Raw genomic sequence first — 22,950 nt, 5'->3', positions numbered from 1 at the left:
TCATGAGTTTAGTTTATAAATCCATTTTGAACAGGCATAAATGTATTTATAATTATTTGTAATTAACAGGATACAGATCAATCACCTAGAACAGAGCATTGAATGGTCGTAGAAATATCAGGTATATAGGGGAAATGGATAGAAATGAGAGTAAGGGGTCGTGACAGGGCAACAAATTTTGAGTTACATTGATATATTCAAATGCTAATAGTGAGGGAGCTACTTTGAGATTCAGATCATCCATAAAATTCAGTTTGTTATAGGAAACAGCCTCTAGTTGAAACAGTGGGTGGCCCTTAAAAGGACCTTTTGAGTTGCAGGAAGCTGCAGGAGGGTTTACTTGGAGCTGGTGTACTTGGTGACGGCCTTGGTGCCCTCGGACACGGCGTGCTTGGCCAGCTCTCCGGGCAGCAGGAGACGCACGGCGGTCTGGATCTCCCTGGAGGTGATGGTGGAGCGCTTGTTGTAGTGCGCCAGGCGGGACGCCTCGGAGGCGATGCGCTCGAAGATGTCGTTGACGAACGAGTTCATGATGCTCATGGCCTTAGATGAGATTCCGGTATCGGGGTGAACCTGCTTCAGCACTTTGTACACGTAGATGGCGTAGCTCTCCTTCCTGGTCTTTCTCCTTTTCTTGTTGCCCTTGCCGGCGGTCTTGGTCACGGCTTTCTTGGAGCCCTTCTTGGGCGCGGACTTTGCTGGCTCCGGCATGGCGATCTATCAGTGGGTGGACACAAATGACCGGAAGTCGGCGGAGCCGCCATCTTTATACAAGCGTCATGCAAATCAGGCTGTGCGGACGCGACTCTCTGATTGGTGAATTCAACAAACGGTGACCGGAAGTGTTTGTGAGGCCGTTGACCAGGACAGTGATTCCCTCCGTTCTTAACGAATATCTGAAAGTGGAATGTGTGTGTTTTAAACACCAGTTTTAATCAGGCAAGATCACCTTTCAAGTTAGATCTTTCAAAACCTGAGTCGGCAAGACACCGATTTGGGAGGAAGACTTTTTTCACGATGTCACATTGAAAGTGCATTGAGCTGTGGATCTACCATTGCTCTTCCTATGAAGGGAAATGTGGAGTAAAAAAAAAGGAACTCCGAAATGAGAACTGAGAAAGGCAAAAGAACTAATATTACACTTGCAACAATGCAAGTAATAAGAATGAGGAATCACAGGCTCTTGTAGTGCCATAAGGGTTCATGCAGGTATGCAAGGTGCACAACCATATACACTGAATATGCTGATTTTGGCATTTTGAGCACAGGTAGATAATTTTGTAAAAGTAGCTCACAATGCAAAAAATATTGTTTACATATGCATCTCACGCAAGCCTCTCTGAGTTGGTCACAATGATGACTAATAATTGCTCATCAGGAGGATCCATCATCAAACCTGTGCCAAAACTAAATGTTTCTCAAAGTCTCACACCACACCCTGAAATAGAGAATAGGGTTGGAGGACAGAATGTGCATAATTTCTTGGTACTCTTTCCTGGTCGTTTCCTGTTTTCTCTCCCCGCTCTAATTTTTTTTCTAATTTTGGCTCTAATTAAAGCCTAAATTTAAATCAAAAATGCATTGTCAGCCAACACAATGACAACCAACTCCTCCCCCACTCACGGGAGCTTCTGGGGATGGTCATTTGTCCAGGATTGCTGCAAAAAAAAAAACTGAACAAAGATAAAAATGTCAAAACACGTCAGGTCACTCATATGACTTTCAGAGGGCACATTTGCATTATATGGGTCCACAGGCTGCTTTGTAATCTTATTTTTATACCCGGGTCGAAACCGACCCTAACACTACAGATGACATTATTTCAGCTAGAGCATTTTACAATGCAGTGAATTTTTTTTGTTGAAATCAAAGTTCCTGAAAAAGCCAAGAAGCCTCGATGCAATAAAAAGAATTTCAGGGATTATTTTATGCAAAAACTAAAACGGGTCGGTGGCGACCCTAACACAAGAGGAAGGTTGGTGTTACATAATGGATGTAACGCTTTTAGAGTAAGTGTGGTGGCTCTTAAAAGAGCCGTTGTGTGGAGGAGGCCGTTTAAGCTCTTTCCCCGCGGATCCTGCGAGCCAGCTGGATGTCTTTGGGCATGATGGTCACCCTCTTGGCGTGGATGGCGCACAGGTTGGTGTCCTCGAACAGGCCCACCAAGTAAGCCTCGCTGGCCTCCTGCAGAGCCATGACGGCGGAGCTCTGGAAGCGCAGGTCGGTCTTGAAGTCCTGGGCGATCTCCCTCACCAGGCGCTGGAAGGGCAGCTTGCGGATCAGCAGCTCCGTGGATTTCTGGTAGCGGCGGATCTCTCTCAGGGCCACGGTACCGGGCCTGTAGCGGTGAGGCTTCTTCACGCCGCCGGTGGCCGGAGCGCTCTTGCGGGCGGCTTTGGTCGCCAGCTGCTTCCTGGGGGCTTTGCCTCCGGTGGATTTACGGGCGGTTTGCTTGGTTCTGGCCATGGCTGTGGATATCTAATTTTGTCTAAGTGTGACAGAACAGATAGGGATATCAGCGCCGATGCGCTGGTCTTATAGCCGAGCTGCAGCGGCGTCAAGCGGAGGCTGGTCCCCGCCTTCAGGCTCTCATTGGCCGCCGTCTGGAATAGCGACTCCCCGCCGGAAGCGCCGCTGCTCATTGGAGGAGAGACGTTTGAAATCGGCCGCCAAAACCCGGCGCGCTTTTACAGGAACCTCCCCGCTCCGCGGATATATAAGTGAGGGTCTGTCCTCGGAACTTCACATTTTGTATCAATACAAGAAATCGTAATAATGAGTGGAAGAGGCAAAACCGGAGGCAAAGCCCGCGCCAAGGCCAAGACCCGCTCGTCCCGGGCCGGGCTCCAGTTCCCCGTGGGCCGCGTCCACAGGCTGCTGAGGAAGGGCAACTACGCCGAGCGAGTGGGAGCCGGCGCCCCCGTGTACCTGGCGGCCGTGCTGGAGTACCTGACCGCCGAGATCCTGGAGCTGGCCGGAAACGCCGCCCGCGACAACAAGAAGACCCGCATCATCCCGCGTCACCTGCAGCTGGCCGTCCGCAACGACGAGGAGCTCAACAAGCTGCTGGGAGGAGTCACCATCGCCCAGGGCGGCGTGCTGCCCAACATCCAGGCGGTGCTGCTGCCCAAGAAGACCGAGAAGCCCGCCAAGAAGTAGACGCCACAACCAACAACACAACGGCTCTTTTAAGAGCCACTCACTCTATCTATGAGCACATCCTAGATGTTTAACTTTGCCACGAATATTTACGATGCCTATATACATTATATAGGACTTAATGCATTAGGACAAAGCTTCAAACACAAATTGTGTACGTTTTGTATATAGATTGAATAACGAAATCAATAAAGAACTGTATGAAGGCCCTTTCAGAGCAACTCGATATTTCACAATCTTGCAGTTAACAGTTTCTCATTGAAACGTAATGTTTCAGACAATTACGGGCCTGATATGAAGTCTATTTTGTTGATGAATCCAGATTAATATTTGACAGTAGAAAGCATTATGTTTTGACATTCATTCCCACAATGACAACAAAATAGGAATTTATAGTCTATAGCCTCCATATGATACTTCTTATTTGAGTTCTTCCTGAATTAGTTTATTAGTTTTATCCATCAATCAGACTAATACATGTGTATTGATTGAATGGAATATTTATGGTACCTTCATCTACGGGCAAATCATTCAATATACAATCTCATACATATTTCCTTCCTGTATCATATTAAGTTTCCAATGAAGTCTTGTTTGTCGATGGGTCAAGATGAGCGTTTGACAATCGTGGGCATTAAATGGCGGAGACATTCATTCCCTCTCTTAACAGGTGTCATTTTTGGGGGTCCTCATCCACAAAAATGTACAGCAATATTACATTGAAGCACAGTACAATCAATCAAGCGGAGCGGCATTGTCACTTACCAAAGTTGCACTAAAATATTTGACAGATGTTTGAAGCCAGTGTACCACATAACGTTGTTCGGAAGTCGGTAAGCCCACCAAGAATTCATACGTAAGGCACACAGCTGACTTTTGAGAAAATGTAAGGATTTTAAGTGTGCCATATAGTGCAAAAATTATGGTAAAAGTGAAATCTTTGGCTCCTCCCCTGCTGAGATCAAAATCGTGTCAATCATCACAGAACAGGATTCTTGTACTTCTGTTGGTCTCTGATAACAGTTTTTTTCATAACATATCTAAGTCAGTCGTGACAGATGATCAATAGTTCTACATTAAAATACATGGATATCAGGTTTAGTAATGGATGATTGGATTACCGGGGATTACCTGAACAATGCCTCTTTCCACTTCATTTGACGCGTCTCTCAAACTACTGGATTACGGGGGCATTTTAGTAAGCAGTTGCTACCCAATACAATGTAAACTATACGCTTACTGAGCTAAGCTAGCATAGCCCGCTATGTGAAAGAGCAAGCAACAGGTCAACATGCTGCAATGGCCTGAGCCTGACGACCACTAATGCACCCGGTTATTGCGATCAAGGTGCACATTTTGGCCTTCATAAGGAGATCTTCTTCACAGATTAACATCCAATGTGAATAGTTATGACGAAGGTGGACTCCTATGGAAGTGACTGGCAAAGCATCATGCTATTTCGGCAAATCTGGGGCAAAAAAGCAGCACTGAGGCTCCCTGAAATTCAGAACGGTCCAGCCAGGTAATTATTTCTGCCTCATTTCAATCCAGGGACTTTTCAAGTATGAGGCAAACGTCATAACAATCACCTTATGGAAACTTGTGGTTGGTTAGCAAGTGGAACTTTGTATGCCTTCAAATTTAAGCACAATTCTACATTTAAAAACGTCACTTCAGCTCCGCTTTGTTTTTCTTTCAGAAATATGACATCAGCAGCAGGGGTGAAAGCAGCTTTAACTTCTGATCCGAACCATTAACAACACCTTCACCTTCCTCTCTCACTTCAAGCGATTTAAAATGTCAAAAACAAATAGAAACATTTCAACATTTTACCTTCCTCGTGATTATTTGCATTGTGTCTCTTTCGCTTGAGGTTTAGCTAGGTTATTGCGTCTGCTAGCTAAGATGTTGTCTCCGAAATGGAGTAACACGAGAGAAGAGAATACATTATTACTGACACTATTCTGAATATAATGGATATCTTGACCCCCCTCCCTTCGTTCCTGTTTTTGGAATAGAATGTCTTTATTTTATTTTCTCATTATCTATATTTACGTAACCCTACCCTTTAAAGGGATAACGTGCCAGGACTGTTGGTGTTGCGGGTTACAAAATAAAGAACTAAATAATCTTCAAATGAAAAGGACCGTTAGGGCAGGACAGAAGAGACTTTATTCCGTTTTCAGTTAAAGATCATTCAGGTTCAATAGTTCAATTCTACCTGTTCTCGGAGATAGCTGCTCCACGTCGCGAAGCTCTAGCTTAACTTAGCCTAGCTTAGCTTAGCTAGCTGAGATGTTGTTGCCGGAAGTGATGAGTGACGAGAGTCACGTAGTGAAGCAGATGCAGAGCAACTACCCACTTTTCCCTGAAGTTTTGCAATAAATGTATTTTTCTCCCCGTCGGGGAATCGAACCCCGGTCTTCCGCGTGACAGGCGGAGATACTGTCCACTATACTAACGAGGAGATCGGTCAGATTGGAGGGGCGGAAACAACAAGTCCTTAAGCTTGACCATTGGAACAACACGGGACCTTGGTCACCATATTTTTTCCCAAGTTGGGAAATTCCCTTTTCCGAGCTGCTTGCTCTTTATTCTAAGTTCATTTCTGTCCTAGATGAACAGAAAAAAAGAGCTACACGTGCACCATTATTATTTCTGCTGAGTTTTGGTCCCCCTCTTTCCACTATCTGAAAGAGTTTTTCCTCCGCATTTAGTTTTACATGCATTTATTCAAAATTCAATGTAAAATACAAAGTCAAATCCAGCAGTGATGGCCAATAAAGATTGAAAATATTTATTGTCATGTACACAGCATTAGATTCAACAGCCTTTCAGTATGCCACGGACTGTTTTCATGTTGCACGCTCCCCAACTTAACAGAGACTAACTTTCGGAACACACTTTCCATAGATACACGCGGTATACACTTAGAAAAGAGTGCACAATTTCATATGTACATGGGCAAACAAAAGAAGGATAATAAGCCTGAAAAATAAAACATAGTCCATATGTACGTAAATATTCAAGTGACAGTGGACTAAGGTGCAAGCATGTTGCCTGTATGACACAAAGCAGCGGCAGCATATTGTGATTTAGTCCTCAGGTGGTCTCACCTGAGGACTTGTCATCGATCGATTCATTCCCACAGCACAGTGAAATACATGGACACATCCAGGAAAGGAGTGGAGACAACGGTGAACCAAGTTGTGATCCAAGCAGGGCACCACCGCCATCTAGTGGGGAAACACTCTCACTGTGTACTTCTGAATATCCCGGAGTCGTGGTCTCCCTTCCCTCCTCTATTTCAAATTTAGCTTTTCTGGTCTCTTTTCTCAGCATGCATTCACTCACATGTCGCAATACAAAGTGAAACTCTCAACTGGACACAGCAGTGATTGACATTCAAGATGAAACAGCCTAAAGTCCCCAGAGGAAAGCCCACCTCACTTCAAAGGGCTCCAACCAGCCAATCCTGGTAACCAGTATTAAAATGTACCCGCGGGATCGATCATTTGATAAGAATAAGAGAATAAGAACAACTTTATTAATCCCGAAGGAAATTGCATGGCAAATTTGATGACAAGGAATGCACTATTCCGTACTTTTCCACTGACACCCCCCGCGTGTAATTCATCATGACCCCCCTCGGCTTTGTCCTGCGCCGCCCCGCACCCCAAATTCCAAGATAGTGTAAAAAAGCCCTTATAAGGAAGTAAACCCGACCTTTTTAGTGAAGGTATAGAATTACCCTGCCTCCCCTTGCGCGGGGTCAGAACTCCCACATCTACACATTCGACTGGACGCGTCTCAGCGGGTCCCTAGAGAGGGCGAACATCCTCCCAGGGTGACGATCATTCTGGCCCGGGGATTCTCGTAAGTGTACTTCTTAATTTTCAAATAAAATTATTGACCCCGTCGTGGTGGTTAAATAACGCGATCCTCCCGACGTGATTTGTCAGCGGGATAATAGAAGGCTCGAAGGTGTTCGAGGACGGAAACCGTCGATTCCAAAACAGCGCGCACAACTCAAGGTAAGAAGTTTCCTTTTCTAAAAAACGGATATTATAAATGACTGGAATCGAAGGGTGACTGTAATTTGATACAGACTAGTGCCTGAAATTGGGAAATAAATAAAATGGAGTCAGACAAAGCGGCAAAGAGGAACTGTTTGCATGTGAATTGGTTTGGAAATTAGATTAAAGTAACCAGAAAAGCCAGAGAAAAAAAAAAAAAAAGAATTAAAGAATCTGGTCGAGATCAAGAGAAACTCTGAGACACTGTCAAGAAAGCACAGTGGGGGTTTTAAACTCCACCTAAAAGGGCAAGCGGAAGTGTTCAAAAAGCCAAAGACAGACAAAAAAATAAATAAACAAACAGAAAATATCAGAAAGACAAAATGACGTTACCCATTGCACTACATGACATGAGAAATACAATCCAGATTGATACGGTTTCACGCCGCACCAGCTTCATACCGGAAGAGGGAACGAACATCCTGCAGGAGGGGTGCAGAACGGCAGGTGGACGTCCAGGTGGCGCGGCCTCCTTGGAGCGCGACGCCAAACATCGCACAGCCTGCAAGTAGAGAACCGTAAGACGTGGTTCCACCTCAACCACTGCGCCAAGGAAGACACTGGATCTCCAGCGAGAGCGAGGACGAAGAAGAGGAGCTAAAAGGGGCGGTCGGGGTCACACCTCCGGCTGTCTGAAAAAATACACTTTTAGGAAAAGTCGGTGAGGCACGTGTGCACGTCTGCGCTCACCGCAACACGAACGCATCACACGAAGAAGGCACCCGACGGAGGATTGAACATTTAGAAAGATCGCCAAGCTCAAGAGCAATCGTCCAACTAAGAGCGCAAGACCAACGCCTCCGAGCATCCGTGGGGAGCACCCTACGACTATATAAGTTTTGCGAGCATATATGTAACCCTTATCACGTTTTACTAACACTTTTTACAATAAGCTTAATGTTTACATCCTGGCACCCTTTCAGACAGCCTGATATGTGCGGGTTCCGAGGGACCCTATGTTTTCTTGTAGCTGCGATCGTATTAATAGCGGTTCCCACGCTGGGGCTGGAGCTACGGCAGAGCGCCATGGACGTGTCAGACCCCCCCCAAGACATCCGGACCCTTCTTCCGACGTTTAACCGAGTAGAGGATTTTCCGTGTGGGAAAACGACGACGCAAACACGAGGGTTGGCCGTATGTGTAGCGAACCTGACCTCCTTCGCGATCAGCATCCCGCTGGTGACGTTGAAACTATCAAACGGCTATAAAGGGTCGGATTACGCCGGGTACCAATGGTACGCTACGGCGGCTCGTGGAGTAAAATGGGGAGACACCTGTGCTTTCTCAGCTAAAGCGTGGAAGCCATACTTCTCCTATTTTTGGGCCCGGAAGTCCTGCAAAAAGATGACCCTTACGGCCACCCGAACACACTTAAAGATATACGTAAATAATACGGACGGCACGTGGGGGACGGGTTATCGTGGCCAGACTTTTGATAATTGTACTCATTTTTATATGTGGCCTTGGGCCCAGGGTGATGACCCACGTGCGGAGGTGACAATTTGCATCACTTACTCGGCGCCAAATTCCACGTCTAACGGCCATGGCGTGCAGACGTCTGACGCCCGCATCACACCAGGAGTACAAGTATCGGATTCCTCCGTCCGAGGGTTGGTCTCCACGCATCCCTCCGCACCACAAACAATTATCAAATTCGAAACCGGAATGGCGGACGAGAACGAATGGCTGGCCTATGCTGTACGCGGAGCCAGGGCAATAACGAACGAAGCATGTATTTACTGTAGCAATATCAACCCCCAAATATTTACGGTCCCCTCCTTGTTTTCGAACGTGACGTATCAACAGTGCGTGTTAGATTTACACACCGAAAAAGGCCTCCCGAGTTCCTGCTCAGGAGTACTACCTGATGCAGAAAGGATCTTCCCCATCTCCGACCTTTCTCCGCCCCCACCGTTGATCCTGAGCCGGCTGAATCATACGTGCATCCAACGAACAATTGGCAACACGGACGTGGGAAATCTTACCGCCGCACGGTGCACATCGATTATAAACGTGGATCGAATTAGTACTTATGACTCTTTCCCAGTGGCCAGGAGCGATCTGTGGTGGCACTGCGGCAAGACCGCATTCTTCCCGATTTTACCATACAATTGGAGAGGTAGATGTACCATTGTAGCATTAGCTGAAACCCAATCTGTAATTCCCATAACAGTAAACCAGATAGAGGCTTTACTCCAGGAAGGTGGTACGGGTGCGAATTTGCTTTTGAGGACCAGAAGATCAGAAACTGACGTTCCTGTAGCTCCCGACACCACCTATATAGATTCTATCGGCGCAACCCGAGGGGTCCCGGATGAATATAAACTAACAGACCAAATAGCTGGAGGCTGGGAATCATTCCTCTTTCCGTGGGCAACCATAAACAAGAATGTGGACCAGATCAATTTAATTCACTTTAATATGCAACGACAAGTTAATTTATCAAACAATGCAATAGCGGGGCAAGCCTCCCAACTCCGCGCCAGTTCTCTTATGGTGTATCAAGTCCGTATCGCTCAGGATATGATGTGGGCCGAAAAAGAAGAAGTGTGTTCCTTATTCGGCGATAAATGCTGCACGTTTATACCGAACAACACCGCGCCTGATGGATCGGTGTCTCGAGCGCTGACGGGACTAAGAGCGCTGTCCGTAAAGTTAAAAGAATCCTCGGGGGTGGATAACCAGTTCGAAAGATGGTTGGAGAATACCTTTGGGAAATGGAAAACCCTCTTCGCAGGCATTGTTACCTCGTTATTAACGCTCATAGCGATATTCGTGCTCTGTGGATGCTGTTATATCCCCTGTCTCAGGTCACTCGCGATTAGGATCATAGAAAAGGAAAAAGATAAACCCCCAAGTTGCGACCACGCTGTCAGGCAGGCTCTCCTGGCAGTAGGAGATCCCTTCGACGACGAAGATGCAACACTGGAAGAAACGACTACCGACATGCAAATGAAATATTGTATGTAAAGCATCCTAAGCTGTGAGGGGACTGTGAGAATCCCAAGCTGCGATTGTAATACATTATGTTTACCTCACTGTATATGTTAGTTTTCTCTATATTCATAGCTATGTTATTTTGACTACTCATATGCACAAAGTCGCTACACTGGACAAACATATGAGCAACTGCCTATGAGTGATTTCGTAAAAGATGACTATAATAATTTGACTGTGGAAGACGACGATGATGTTATATGAAGTGTTATCTGTAAACTATGTACCAAGAGTTTTCTCTATATTCACGGCTGTGTTATTTTGACGACTCACATGAAGACAGCCAGACGTTTGAGCACAAATGGCCTTTGTCCTAAAACAGGGTTCAATCCCCGGCACCTCCACTGTAATTCGTTGCCAAATGACTTTAACATCTTTGAACAGGAACCACCCTCCAGACTGTAAACAGGGATTACCCTCCCCCTGCTGATGATCCTGTCAACAACGCCACAAACACATTCACACAATAAAAAGCGGAGCAAGGAGGAACTCAGAGGGATCCGCTGGACCTTGCCTCTAAGATCCAAGCCCACCAGATCTGAGTCTCCCCCTCTGCAGAGCTCAAAAAAATAATCTCTTGTCTGTTATTTCTTATGACAACCTGAGTGTCCTCTTTACAGGCTTCAATTTAGACCAGCCTGAATTAGAATTAATCCCCAATAGTATAAGTCCCATATCATGTACTGCTGCCCAGGCCAGGGGGCCGGGTGGAGAATTTCCCTGCACTATTGATCGCAGGAAAATATGTAAGAAGGCCAGCGGGGTTTTAGCTCCACCTGTTTTTGTTTGGTTTTATTGTATTTACTGTTGGTTTTGATTGTAGTTTATATGTGACGTGAGGATTTTCACGTCGAGAGGGGAATGCTTCTATGCACATTGTGTTTACATACATTCATTGTATTTACTTATCTTGATTGTAGTCCTTGTGTGACGTGGGGACGCTCACGTCAAGAGAGGGACTTGCAAAATCTCTTACTTCAAATTATAGAATCTCCAACCTCACATCATTATTTCACTATCAATTGCAAAGACTGTTAAAATGTAACTGCGAGACCCCATCATGTAATGGGAAGGAATGCAGTACCCTGCTTTTCCAGTGACAACCCCTGTGGATAATCGACCAGAGCCAGGGGGTCAGGAGAAGTTTATCAGGACTTCTTTCGAACCGCGACTTCGATCAAAGCACGGTTTTACACAACCCAGGTGCTCACATTCCAAGAGGGCATAAACCAGGGGTCAGGAGAAGTTTGTCACGACTTCCTCCGACCAACAGCTTTGATCAAAGTGCAGTTTTACGAGGCCCCGCACCCCAGATGCCCGCACTCCTACAGAGCGTAAAACCGGGGGGGGGGGGGGGGGGAGTCATTGACAGGACTTCCTCCGACCCTTTTGGCCAAAAGGTATAAAATGAGCCTGATCCTTTGGATCGGGGCCAGAACTTCATCATCTACACATTCGACTGGACGCGTCTCAGCGGGTGTCTGGAGGAGCCGAACGATCCTCGCGGGGTGACATTCATTCTGGCCCGGGATATCTCCTAAGTGTATTTTCCTGACTTTGAATAAACCATTCTTGCTTGATTAGTTCCTGGCTGTTGTGACGTTCTTCCCTGAATGATAATCTGAACACACCGGGACAACAGAGTCCGGTCCCGTGGCAGGAGCCACAAAAACAGACAGTGGAAATCGATTCCCTCCCACATTTATTTAAAATATTATTTTTGTTTTGACGTCCAGGGTATAAGTTTTCTGTAAAACATTTTCTAATAGAGGGGTTGCTGCATTTTCTGTACAGAATCGAGATTCCCTGGAATGATAGTGGGGTAATTGAGGTTGTATGGTTTGGTGTGTCATAAAATTTTTGTCAGGAATACAAATTGTTGACGTGATGCGTTAAGTAACTTCATGAATTCTAATATATGAGGGTTTAATACAGAATTGTTCGGTCATAAAGACAAACATTGTCAGCCATCAAGTCAATTATTGACCATATACCTTTCTCAAAACATTCCTTGTAAAATAGAGATTTGTTGCGCCTCACCATGATCTCAGTAGCGTTTTCGAGGCCGGATGTTGTCATCGCGGGGGCGTAACGTCACATCCGTGCTGGTTCCGTCGCCGAAATGGCTCGTTGGGAGACCGTTAGACTGAATATCTAAAGGTCCCTGCTTCGATCCGAGGTTTCGTTACGATATCTGACTTTGTTCGGGGACCTGCCAAAATCCCAGTGCTCCTTCGGTTTCGTTATTCTTTCACTCTTCTCGAAGAGAGCTTATCCACGTCGCGAAGCTCCTCTAGCTTAGCTTAGCTAGCGTCTGTTCGCTGGGATGTTGTTGCCGGAAGTGATGAGAGACGAGACTCAAGAAGTAGAGCAGATGCAGATCAACTACCCAGGTTCCCTTGAAGTTTTGCAATAAATGTGTTTTTCTCCCCGTCGGGGAATCGAACCCCGGTCTTCCGCGTGACAGGCGGAGATACTGTCCACTATACTAACGAGGAGATGCAAGGGAGGTCCAGCTCGGCTTACAACACTCCTCTCTCTTCCTACATTCATTTATGTCCTAGAAAACAAAAAATGGAACTTAAAGTTCGCCATTGTTTTTTCTGCTGAGTCTTGGCCCCCCTTTTTACTCTATCTGAAAGAGTTTTTCTCCGTATTTATTCTCTCATGCAACCATGCATCCATTAAAAATTCACAGTGAAATCCAAAGTCACATCCTGGATTGCAGACAGCAGTGATTAGCGTTCAAGATTAACAACCTGAAGTGCATTAAGCAGCCCACATAGGAAGGGAATTTACCCAAAGATACTCCCTTTCAAGTTTCCATCCTGTAGTGGATTCTGTAATATAAGTAATGTTGTTGGTTTTACTATCAGAAACTCCTCAGAAAGCTGCAATGGGATCAGACAAGTGATCCGTTGCAGGAAAATTTGTGACAAGATCATGTCAAACCACCCAACAATCACTTTAGGTATTCCTGTGTATCACTTGATAAATGAATAGGATTTATGACATTTTTGTACAACCTGTGGACCAAAGTATGCGTCAATTCTTACATCTCCCAAATCAATGCCACAATATATATATATAATCTCTTTTATTAAATGGTATGTGATGGAAATGTGTCGCTCTTAAAAGGGCCATCATATGGTTTGTCAGGTAATTCCATTAAAAATTAATTTGTCAATAACAATTTGTTCAAATATATCAATCCGTATATATTGTATATAGGCTATATAAATATTTGGTGCATTACTAAACAGCTAGGATATGCTCATGTCATTACATGTTATGCTGGCATCGTCACCATGGCTCTGGATTTCTGTCACGTTGACAGTTAATGCTTTCTACTGTCAAATGGTCATTTTAACACGTCGATGAAACAAAGCTTGTTATGGGATGTGCGATAATTTAACAATATGTATGAGTGGCCAACACGATTAATGGGGGTCAATGTGGGTCAACCGGGTCAATGTGCCCATAGATGGAGGTGAGTCTATGGAATGAACACATTTTGAACATTTTGAGTTTTGAGCTTTCAGAGCATGTAGCGTAGCTTTGACCTGAATTCTAAAAATAAATTGGGAAAAAAACACTGTTTCAGTAAACAATAGAAAATAAATATTTGGAAATTATCTTCATAAATATTTATTTTACCTGGTGTATGGGACTTCTGCTCCTGAACTTCTGCGCACAGCATCTGCAAATCGGGACTATACCGGGTTCTGCTAGTGTGACATTTATTTTGAGCTGTGAAAAGTAATAAATATGATTTTATTTTTATATCTCAAGATCGCAATAATATTCAAACTTAGAACTAAAATCAAAAAGGAACTAAACAAAATACCCATCGAGTAAATATTTACATTTTTTCCCCAAGCCATTCCAAGTGCATCTATTGCGATACAATGTATATAAGCCATGTAACTTATTGTTGCAACTTCTAGGATGTGCTCATAGATAAAGATGGGTGGCTCTTAAAAGAGCCGTTGTGTTGTTGGTTGTTATGGGGCTCCGTCTACTTCTTGGCGGGCTTCTCGGTCTTCTTGGGCAGCAGCACCGCCTGGATGTTGGGCAGCACGCCGCCCTGGGCGATGGTGACTCCTCCCAGCAGCTTGTTGAGCTCCTCGTCGTTGCGGACGGCCAGCTGCAGGTGACGCGGGATGATGCGGGTCTTCTTGTTGTCGCGGGCGGCGTTTCCGGCCAGCTCCAGGATCTCGGCGGTCAGGTACTCCAGCACGGCCGCCAGGTACACGGGGGCGCCGGCTCCCACTCGCTCGGCGTAGTTGCCCTTCCTCAGCAGCCTGTGGACGCGGCCCACGGGGAACTGGAGCCCGGCCCGGGACGAGCGGGTCTTGGCCTTGGCGCGGGCTTTGCCTCCGGTTTTGCCTCTTCCACTCATTATTACGATTTCTTGTATTGATACAAAATGTGAAGTTCCGAGGACAGACCCTCACTTATATATCCGCGGAGCGGGGAGGTTCCTGTAAAAGCGCGCCGGGTTTTGGCGGCCGATTTCAAACGTCTCTCCTCCAATGAGCAGCGGCGCTTCCGGCGGGGAGTCGCTCCTCCAGACGCCGGCCAATGAGAGCCAAGAGGCGGGAACCAGCCTCCGCTTGACGCCGCTGCAGCTCGGCTATAAGAGCAACGCATCGGCGCTGAGATCCCTATCTTTTCTGTCACACTTAGACAAAATTAGATATTCACAGCCATGGCAAGAACCAAGCAAACCGCCCGTAAATCCACCGGAGGCAAAGCCCCCAGGAAGCAGCTGGCGACCAAAGCCGCCCGCAAGAGCGCTCCGGCCACCGGCGGCGTGAAGAAGCCTCACCGTTACAGGCCCGGTACCGTGGCCCTGAGAGAGATCCGCCGCTACCAGAAATCCACGGAGCTGCTGATCCGCAAGCTGCCCTTCCAGCGCCTGGTGAGGGAGATCGCCCAGGACTTCAAGACCGACCTGCGCTTCCAGAGCTCGGCCGTCATGGCTCTGCAGGAGGCCAGCGAGGCTTACTTGGTGGGCCTGTTCGAGGACACCAACCTGTGCGCCATCCACGCCAAGAGGGTGACCATCATGCCCAAAGACATCCAGCTGGCGAGGAGGATCCGCGGGGAGAGAGCCTAGACGGCCTGCTCCTCCACACAACGGCTCTTTTAAGAGCCACCACACTTACTCCAAAGGCATTTCAATCCACCCTGAGTATGAACATGATTATTAGTTAATAATTATGGGTGAAATAGTAAAACTGCACGACAATACAGCTGACACTGTACTGCTTTCAATATGCAGTATTCCCTCAGTAATAAGTCAGGCCTCACATTAAAAAATCCCAGCAACCCTGAAATCACACAGAAGACTTGCACCGATAGTTGTGCCTTGCTAGAACCATAAAAAATCATCCAGTTAATAATGAATAATGTTAAATTGTTGACTGTAAACCCTAAGTGTATTTCATGACCTCTATTAAACCACTCATTGCCTAATCAGTTCCTGACAGCTTTGGATCACATCTGAAAACACAGGGACAACAAAGTCTGGTCCTGTGGTGGAGGCAACGAAAACAGACATTATTGCAGAAGAAGTTCTGGAATATCTGGATATGCTGAATGAAGGTGGAAGCTGTAAGGTGCCATTGCGGAATAAATGAATCTGTGGTTGGCTACGCAAAAAAAGGAGGAAAATAACATAAGGACCACAGCTATGTTATCCGCACAAAAGCTAAAAAACTTCATGAAACCTTTGCAGACAGTGATGACATTCATCAGGGGCAGATTACTTTGCAGACTTCGCCTATTATTTTATTTTTATTTTTAGTACGTAACCCCGGCAATTAACAAGGGTTTACTGTACTTACATACTTATTGATGGCTGGAATGCAAACCTCCTATCTGCAAATTTTTCGATTTTGGGCTTTTGCATTGAATAGTGAAAAATTTTCAGTCTGTCTGCAAGATAATCCTGCCTTATCTTCTGACAATAATGGGGCAGAAAAAATCAGGAAAACACACTTATCTGCATTGTCAGAGGTTAAAAATACATGCTATGTATATATAACTTACATAGATATATAGTCTGTGAACGATAGAATATTTGTTTATATCTTAAACAAGGACCATACTATAATCCAATAAGAAAGTTTTTTTCATTTCCTGAAAAAACACTTTTTTCAGATTGGAGGTTTTGAAGTAGAAAAATGACGCGGAAAGAATTAGGAAAAAACACTTATCTTATCTGCATTGCCAGTGGTAAAAAACATCCTATGTATGTAAAATTACATGCTATGTATTTTTAAATTATAACATACAAGTATAATATGTGAACGATAGAATATTTTTGAATATCTTTAACAATGACTTTACTATAATCAAATGACATGTTTTTTTATTTCCTGAATAAAGTGTTTCTTTAAGATAAGAGGTTTTGCATTCCAGCCATCGTTATAATAGATACTTAGGCCACAATTGCTATGCAGTTCACATTTTCACCACTAGATGTCGCTGTAGAGCGCGAGGGCGGCTTCTTGATCCGTAGAAGAACACGTGCGTTTCCGCATGTTTTCTATTACGTCCGCAAAATCTATTGAAATCATGGCGTCGGTCAAATGTGGGTTATTGTTGTTTCACACGACGAGCAGCGAAGATGAGCGGCAGAGGAAAGGGAGGTAAAGGACTCGGTAAAGGAGGCGCCAAGCGGCACCGCAAAGTCCTCCGCGACAACATCCAGGGCATCACCAAGCCCGCCATCCGCCGTCTGGCCCGCCGCGGCGGCGTCAAACGCATCTCCGGTCTGATCTACGAGGAGACCCGCGGTGTGCTGAAGGTGTTCCTGGAGAACGTCATCCGCGACGCCGTCACCTACACCGAGCACGCCAAGAGGAAGACGGTCACCGCCATGGATGTGGTGTACGCGCTCAAGAGGCAGGGCCGCACCCTGTACGGCTTCGGAGGTTAAAAAACACGTCAAAAACACAAAGGCTCTTTTCAGAGCCACCCACTAAAACCTATCGATCAGCTTCCGGATGGAGAAAATGAATAACATAGTCAGAAGTAATTGGTATTATCATAGGAGTAACATAGAACTAATTATGGCGATACGGCTTATAGGAACTGGTAACTTAATACTTGGGCCAAACTAACCACCACAATAACGTCAATTATTTGTCACAATCATCTCAAGATGCTGACATGAGGCTCTGGAAAAATTGCCTCCATCCTCACTTAGAACAGATTATGCCACTCTACCCTTTTGGTAAATACTATCTATGTCGAGTGTTAAGTTTCTTTGTTTCCTCTAAAATCTAAAAAAGGTGACAGGTGATTACACTAAGATGGTGTTAACAAACAGGATGGTGTCACCTGCCTGGTGCAGTAAAAAATGAAAAGGCTGTTTTTTTTTTATCCCCAACCTAAAGACATCAGTAGCTGAAGAACAAGTAAAACAAATTACGGTTAATAAAATTGCAGTTTCGAACACATGCTCTTTTTTTGTGCCACCCTACAAAATCTATAGCTGTCAAAAGGATGTCATAACCCTTTGTTGCCATAATTACAGCAATGGGAACATCTGAATTGGCTCCCAAGTTAGCATAAATGTAACATTAACCCATGTATTTTATTACGCTGCAACTATGTTGCTTACATTAATTGCCATTGTATGACATTTAAAGTACATTGAACAATCACCTGGAATTCATATTATCATACATTCAATATATGATGGCCCCATCACAACACATCAATCCTAAACACCTCTCAAACACTAATGCGCGCACACACACACACACACACACACACAAACTACTAACCTTCTGATGGGGAAAATTAAGTTTGACAGCAGCATAACTGGGTGTGCAAAGCAGACAAGACTGGCGCATTGAATAGCTTGAAAGAGCAGGTGCTCAGTGGATCTAGAAGGCATCCGGGTGAATTAACAATAATATAAACGTGTAAGTAGTAAATACTAACGTTGAACGGATTTAAAATTCAGCTATGAATTTTCTTAAAATACATATAGGAAGAGAACTGGCTCCTTGTTAAAGCAGTGGGTGGCCCTTAAAAGGGCCTTTGGATCTGCAGGAAGCTGCAGGAGGGTTTACTTGGAGCTGGTGTACTTGGTGACGGCCTTGGTGCCCTCGGACACGGCGTGCTTGGCCAGCTCTCCGGGGAGCAGGAGACGCACGGCGGTCTGGATCTCCCTGGAGGTGATGGTGGAGCGCTTGTTGTAGTGCGCCAGGCGGGACGCCTCGGAGGCGATGCGCTCGAAGATATCGTTGACGAACGAGTTCATGATGCTCATGGCCTTAGATGAGATGCCGGTGTCGGGGTGAACCTGCTTCAACACCTTGTACACGTAGATGGCGTAGCTCTCCTTCCTGGTCTTTCTCCTTTTCTTGTTGCCCTTGCCGGCGGTCTTGGTGACGGCTTTCTTTGAGCCCTTCTTGGGCGCGGACTTTGCAGGCTCAGGCATGTTGTTTTCTCTCTGAGTGGACACTCGGACAGCGGAAATGGCGACACAGAGCCGCCATTTTTATACAGGTTTCATGCAAATCAAGCTGTGCGGACGCGACTCTCTGATTGGTGGAGATAAACTGGTCAAGCTGACCGCCTGTCTGTCTGGGGGTGTTTGTGTGGAAGAAAAGTTCCCAGGATTGACAAAGAATACAAATAGGAAGCAGAATCAGAGGTGATGATAATGCTGCCTGACTTATTTTTCACATATATATGTTTGTATATATTATTTTCATATATATATATTTTTTCCATATATATATACATATATATTTATGTGAGATATGGATGTTCTGTTACAATTAGTACTGTATTTAAATGTCCATCGGAGTGTCGGTGCCTGTCCCTAAAAAGAAAAAAAAAACGATATTAGTCCAAATAATCGCTTGGTTCGAAGAATGAACGTATCGACCAGTCTAATACAATGACGTCATTTATATAACGATCAAATATTAGAAACAACAATAATAAGGGTGTGTCCTTTCGCATATTTTTTACAAAATAAATAGCCTAATGATAACGCAATAATAGCGATACAATATTACAAATAGAGCCAATGGCTATAATAACAACGGACGTTTCAACTCGCCTTTTGTGATGCCTTGGCACGTACGCGAAGCTGTTCCCATGGTGACCGAACTGAAAGCAAGAAGGTGATTGGTCAGACTGAGCGGGAAAGCGATCCTCCAATGGAAGGAGGGAATTTTGGGATGCGTTTACGTGTGTCTGACAGTCCGTAATTCCTGAGCAATGACCACTTATGTAGTTTAATGGTTGTGATCGATATATTTGTATATTATATTATGTATATATTGTTCTTATATTATATAAATAAATTGTTAAAAATATTTTAAGAATAAAAGCGGTATCTGCTCTTAATGTGAAAGTTGGGTGGCTCTTAAAAGAGCCTTTGTTTGGAGTTGAAGCATTTACTTCTTCTTGGCTGCGGTCTTCTTGGCTTTGGGCTTGACCACCTTCTTAGCGGGAGCCTTCTTGGCCGCGGGAGCCTTCTTGGCCGCCGCCTTCTTCGGGCTCTTGGTGGCCACCTTCTTCGCCGCGGGCTTCTTGGCGGCCTTAGCGGTCTTCTTGGCGGCGGGCTTGGCCGCCCTTTTCACCTTCTTCGGGGACTTCTTGGCGGCCGCCGCCTTCTTGGCCGTCGCCGCCGCCTTGGGCTTCTTCACCGGGCTCTTCTTGGCGACGGGCTTCTTCACCTTCACGGCTTTCTTGACGGCGGGTTTCTTCACCTCGGTCTTCTTGTTCACCTTGAAGGACCCGGAGGCGCCGGTGCCCTTGGTCTGCACCAGGGTGCCCTTCTCCACCAGCCGCTTGATGGTGGTCTTGACGCGGGAGCGGTTCTTCTCCACATCGTATCCCCCGGTGACGAGCACCTTCTTCAGGGCGGCCAGAGACAGACCGTTGCGCTCCTTGGACGCTCCCACGGCTTTGACGATCTGGTCGCCCAGGCTGGGTCCGGTCCTCTTGGGTCTGGGGGCCTTCTTCTTGGTGGCCTTGGCCGGGGCGGCGGCCGGGGCTGGGGCTTCTTCTGCCATGGTTCCTCCTGGATGCTAGGTCTGCTGGAAGTGTCAGCTGAGAGTCCGCTCGGGATGTGACTCTGCCCGGAGCGAGAGGCGGGACTTAAACACATCATGAGAACCGTGGAGAGTCAACCCGGCGGCGGGCCGCTCGGCGGGGACCAAAAGCCGGGACGCTTGTGTTTTCTCCCCGGTTTAAAACCCGCGACAAATCCACGCGGGTCACGCGTGGTGTGTTCCCTCTCGTCGAGTCTATCGCTGACACGCTTCTCTTCCCGTCCGGGTGCAGCGGAGCTCCGGGTGTGTCCGCGTTTCCTCCGTGGAGCCTCGAAATGACGCCCGTCCCCCTCCCGCAGCGGCGCCGATCGCCTGCTTTCTCCGCTCTTTTCTCCCACAAAACCCCTAAAAACGTATCCCCTTCCCGCACGACGTGTTCCCCCCGCAAAAACGCACTTTGGCGTTTAGAATGAGCGTCCAAACGCGGGTGAAGCGGCCGTCGTTTTCCCACCAGAGCCGGATGTTGAGCCGGCAGCAAACACACTGATGCCGGCTGAGGCTGGTGACGCGCCGGTGGTCGGAGCTGCTTCCAGACACTGTCCTCATCTGCTCCCCCGCTGCACGGAGCGCCTCCGCGGACACACGGTGTGTCACACACACTTTTCCAACAGCAGCAGAAATAATAATTGCATTTTACTGCATCATTGACGCATTTTTTGGAGGTATTCGCGCATATTTCCAGGTGCACAGGAACAGTTGCAGCGACCATCACCTGAACATCTATTTGTAGACTGCGTATCTGTAATATATTTACCTCTTTGACTTCTGTGTTAATTCACATTTAATTCCTATTCAGACAAACTGTACAAACAGAATGTCCAATATGTTGTCTTACTATTTCCAGCCCTGTTTAAAAATGTAATTTGAGTGTTGAGTTTGTTTGCAAAAAAATGGGTGAAAATAAAGATGTTTTCTTAAACACCAATTTGTCACTGTGACTGAGTCAACTATGCATAACTGCATTCTGTACACAGTGACTTTCTTCAGATGTTGCACTGCAAGCTCTTCATTAATAGAATTTCTTGCACTCTTGCATAGACATTCATCTTTATTTTGGGGATAAAACAAATTCTGGGTGACAGAAAACTTCATTGTCTTTACTGACTCCAAAAACTGGAGTCAGTAAAGAGGATTTGATTAATATATTTGTATATTTTTCCAGTTAGGTGGCTTTTAGACTCCTAGACTCAGTGAGCCTGAGATTGACACTGTCCTCTTAACATAAGTGTATTCACACACACACACACACCAGCATATATGTATAAAAAATTGTAAATATGTACAAAAATATTAGTAAGCAAACAAATCGGTATCTTTTAATGATATGTTTTCTTCTATTAAGAATTTTTTTTTTATTATTAAAGACTTTTCTATTTTCATTTTTCTAATCCATAAAAATGCTGTATGCGTGTCTTGGATGGCAAGTTTTATGTTTGTAGAAAATTGAAATACATTTTTCTGTATTCATGGATTTCCTGCACATTTAAGCTTTTCATCCCCATTTTTTTATTACTTCCATGAATGCAGGGTTGATTGTGTAACCCAAGGTTTACGAACGTCGGCTTTATTGCGTTCGACTACAAAATAACAAACGCAGAGTTTCTCTCGGGTAACATTCCCGTCTTTATTTTTCTCCCATCTTCACACCATCATTACCCAGCAACCCTGACCACACTTCCACTCTCTGCTTCAACATAAGCATCTTTTGTGGATACAACTTATTACAACAAGTCCAGAAAGATATGTTCTATAACTTCCTCCTCCATAAAGAAACGTGAACATCGGAGAGACCAAACCCCTGATGGACAAGTCAATTGAAGAAAGCAATGTCCCTTTATGGGAAAACCATCACAGACCAGAACCTTCTGCAGCCTGGAAACAACCAAAGACCCACCAGAACCTACAGGTTTCACTGTTTTGTTTAGCTTTATCTTTTCACATTCCAATCCAGGTAATCCCACTAAATTGCTCTTTAGTGCCAACGAACGACACCCCATTAGCATAACAACCATTTACACGACAAGCCGCCGTAATTTGGACCCTCCAAAAAAACCCTGGGAGTTCTATTCGGAAACTCCCTGCTGGTCATCGGAACTGAAGAAGCCTCTTGGATGAGCGGTGAAATGTCAAGTCCAGTTGTCAAGACGAGAAGATTTCAACAAGAAATCCCTGTTTCGACACATTAAAAATGGCAGTGCAGAAAAAAAAAAACATATATATCCAGTTCCCCACCAAAAAGAAGCCCAACATGCTAGAAAATAACAAGAAGAAATCACATCGGTTCCCTTTTACACAAACTAAATACAACAAATATACTGCTCAAAAAAATAAAGGGAACACTTGAACAACACAATGTAACACCAAGTCAATCACACTTGTGTGAAATCATAGTGTCCACTCAGGAAGCAACACAGATTCATTTTGACTTGTTTTAAGGACATTACATCAAAGTTGGATCAGCCTGGAGTTTGTTTTTACACTTTAATTTTGAGTGTGATTCCTAATCCAGACCTCCATGGGTTGATACAATTGATTTCCATTGATCATTTTTGTGTGATTTTGTTGTCAGCACATTCAACTGTGTAAAGAGCAAAGTATTTCATAAGAATATTTCATTCATTTAG

At 45.3% G+C, this 22,950-nt stretch overlaps 8 protein-coding genes and 2 non-coding genes across 11 annotated transcripts; 3 read left to right on the top strand and 7 right to left on the bottom strand.

Moving 5' to 3' along the window:
* Positions 1 to 41: 41 nt before the first annotated feature.
* On the bottom strand, positions 42 to 717 carry LOC147228212 (histone H2B 1/2). Its single transcript, XM_086156162.1, has one exon. The coding sequence runs from the start codon at positions 709 to 711 to the stop codon at positions 337 to 339; it is 375 nt and encodes a 124-aa protein (XP_086012288.1). The 5' UTR covers positions 712 to 717; the 3' UTR covers positions 42 to 336.
* A 1,338-nt stretch (positions 718 to 2,055) lies between these two features.
* On the bottom strand, positions 2,056 to 2,466 carry LOC147228211 (histone H3). The gene has a single exon (XM_086156207.1). The coding sequence runs from the start codon at positions 2,464 to 2,466 to the stop codon at positions 2,056 to 2,058; it is 411 nt and encodes a 136-aa protein (XP_086012333.1).
* A 309-nt stretch (positions 2,467 to 2,775) lies between these two features.
* On the top strand, positions 2,776 to 3,220 carry LOC147228210 (histone H2A-like). The gene has a single exon (XM_086156466.1). The coding sequence runs from the start codon at positions 2,776 to 2,778 to the stop codon at positions 3,157 to 3,159; it is 384 nt and encodes a 127-aa protein (XP_086012592.1). The 3' UTR covers positions 3,160 to 3,220.
* Positions 3,221 to 5,554: 2,334 nt separating this feature from the next.
* trnad-guc (transfer RNA aspartic acid (anticodon GUC)) lies at positions 5,555 to 5,626 on the bottom strand. The gene has a single exon. It is a non-coding gene; the product is annotated as a tRNA-Asp (tRNA).
* A 7,032-nt stretch (positions 5,627 to 12,658) lies between these two features.
* trnad-guc (transfer RNA aspartic acid (anticodon GUC)) lies at positions 12,659 to 12,730 on the bottom strand. Its single transcript has one exon. It is a non-coding gene; the product is annotated as a tRNA-Asp (tRNA).
* Positions 12,731 to 14,209: 1,479 nt separating this feature from the next.
* Positions 14,210 to 14,634, bottom strand: LOC147228207 (histone H2A-like). The gene has a single exon (XM_086156468.1). It carries the CDS (start codon positions 14,632 to 14,634, stop codon positions 14,251 to 14,253), a length of 384 nt encoding a protein of 127 aa, XP_086012594.1. The 3' UTR covers positions 14,210 to 14,250.
* A 281-nt stretch (positions 14,635 to 14,915) lies between these two features.
* LOC147228206 (histone H3) lies at positions 14,916 to 15,354 on the top strand. Its single transcript, XM_086156209.1, has one exon. The coding sequence runs from the start codon at positions 14,944 to 14,946 to the stop codon at positions 15,352 to 15,354; it is 411 nt and encodes a 136-aa protein (XP_086012335.1). The 5' UTR covers positions 14,916 to 14,943.
* A 1,487-nt stretch (positions 15,355 to 16,841) lies between these two features.
* On the top strand, positions 16,842 to 18,009 carry LOC147228205 (histone H4). Its single transcript, XM_086156612.1, has one exon. It carries the CDS (start codon positions 16,870 to 16,872, stop codon positions 17,179 to 17,181), a length of 312 nt encoding a protein of 103 aa, XP_086012738.1. The 5' UTR covers positions 16,842 to 16,869; the 3' UTR covers positions 17,182 to 18,009.
* Positions 18,010 to 18,014: 5 nt separating this feature from the next.
* Positions 18,015 to 18,712, bottom strand: LOC147228204 (histone H2B 1/2). The gene has a single exon (XM_086156611.1). It carries the CDS (start codon positions 18,694 to 18,696, stop codon positions 18,322 to 18,324), a length of 375 nt encoding a protein of 124 aa, XP_086012737.1. The 5' UTR covers positions 18,697 to 18,712; the 3' UTR covers positions 18,015 to 18,321.
* A 206-nt stretch (positions 18,713 to 18,918) lies between these two features.
* On the bottom strand, positions 18,919 to 20,329 carry LOC147228203 (histone H1-like). Of its 2 annotated transcripts, XM_086156609.1 has the most exons (3): positions 19,671 to 20,329; positions 19,327 to 19,376; positions 18,919 to 19,083 (listed from the first exon to the last, which is right to left on the bottom strand). In XM_086156609.1, exons 1-3 carry the CDS (start codon positions 20,285 to 20,287, stop codon positions 19,052 to 19,054), a joined length of 699 nt encoding a protein of 232 aa, XP_086012735.1. In that variant the 5' UTR covers positions 20,288 to 20,329; the 3' UTR covers positions 18,919 to 19,051. The 2 variants fall into 2 exon arrangements, with proteins under 2 accessions (XP_086012735.1, XP_086012736.1); XM_086156610.1 differs by lacking the exons at positions 18,919 to 19,083; positions 19,327 to 19,376 and having other exon boundaries at positions 19,394 to 20,329.
* Positions 20,330 to 22,950: the final 2,621 nt, after the last annotated feature.

Source organism: Fistularia commersonii, chromosome 12 (assembly GCF_037954325.1).
Source record: "Fistularia commersonii isolate RoL2024-O1a breed Wild chromosome 12, RoL_Fcom_v1.0, whole genome shotgun sequence".
Taxonomy (NCBI): domain Eukaryota; kingdom Metazoa; phylum Chordata; class Actinopteri; order Syngnathiformes; family Fistulariidae; genus Fistularia; species Fistularia commersonii.
Note: the sequence above shows the minus strand (reverse complement) of the source record. Positions and strands in the feature narration are given on the sequence as shown.

Excerpts from the sequence above, each read along its gene's own strand:
- LOC147228212 (XM_086156162.1), bottom strand. The coding sequence starts at position 711 with ATGCCGGAGCCAGCAAAGTCCGCGCCCAAGAAGGGCTCCAAGAAAGCC.
- LOC147228211 (XM_086156207.1), bottom strand. The coding sequence starts at position 2,466 with ATGGCCAGAACCAAGCAAACCGCCCGTAAATCCACCGGAGGCAAAGCC.
- LOC147228210 (XM_086156466.1), top strand. The coding sequence starts at position 2,776 with ATGAGTGGAAGAGGCAAAACCGGAGGCAAAGCCCGCGCCAAGGCCAAG.
- LOC147228207 (XM_086156468.1), bottom strand. The coding sequence starts at position 14,634 with ATGAGTGGAAGAGGCAAAACCGGAGGCAAAGCCCGCGCCAAGGCCAAG.
- LOC147228206 (XM_086156209.1), top strand. The coding sequence starts at position 14,944 with ATGGCAAGAACCAAGCAAACCGCCCGTAAATCCACCGGAGGCAAAGCC.
- LOC147228205 (XM_086156612.1), top strand. The coding sequence starts at position 16,870 with ATGAGCGGCAGAGGAAAGGGAGGTAAAGGACTCGGTAAAGGAGGCGCC.
- LOC147228204 (XM_086156611.1), bottom strand. The coding sequence starts at position 18,696 with ATGCCTGAGCCTGCAAAGTCCGCGCCCAAGAAGGGCTCAAAGAAAGCC.
- LOC147228203 (XM_086156609.1), bottom strand. The coding sequence starts at position 20,287 with ATGGCAGAAGAAGCCCCAGCCCCGGCCGCCGCCCCGGCCAAGGCCACC. Across the intron at positions 19,377-19,670 it reads AAGACCGCAGCCAAGAAGAA|TTCGGTCACCATGGGAACAG; the intron begins GTAAATGCTTCA and ends TCTTGCTTTCAG. Across the intron at positions 19,084-19,326 it reads GTGCCAAGGCATCACAAAAG|GGACAGGCACCGACACTCCG; the intron begins GCGAGTTGAAAC and ends TTTTCTTTTTAG.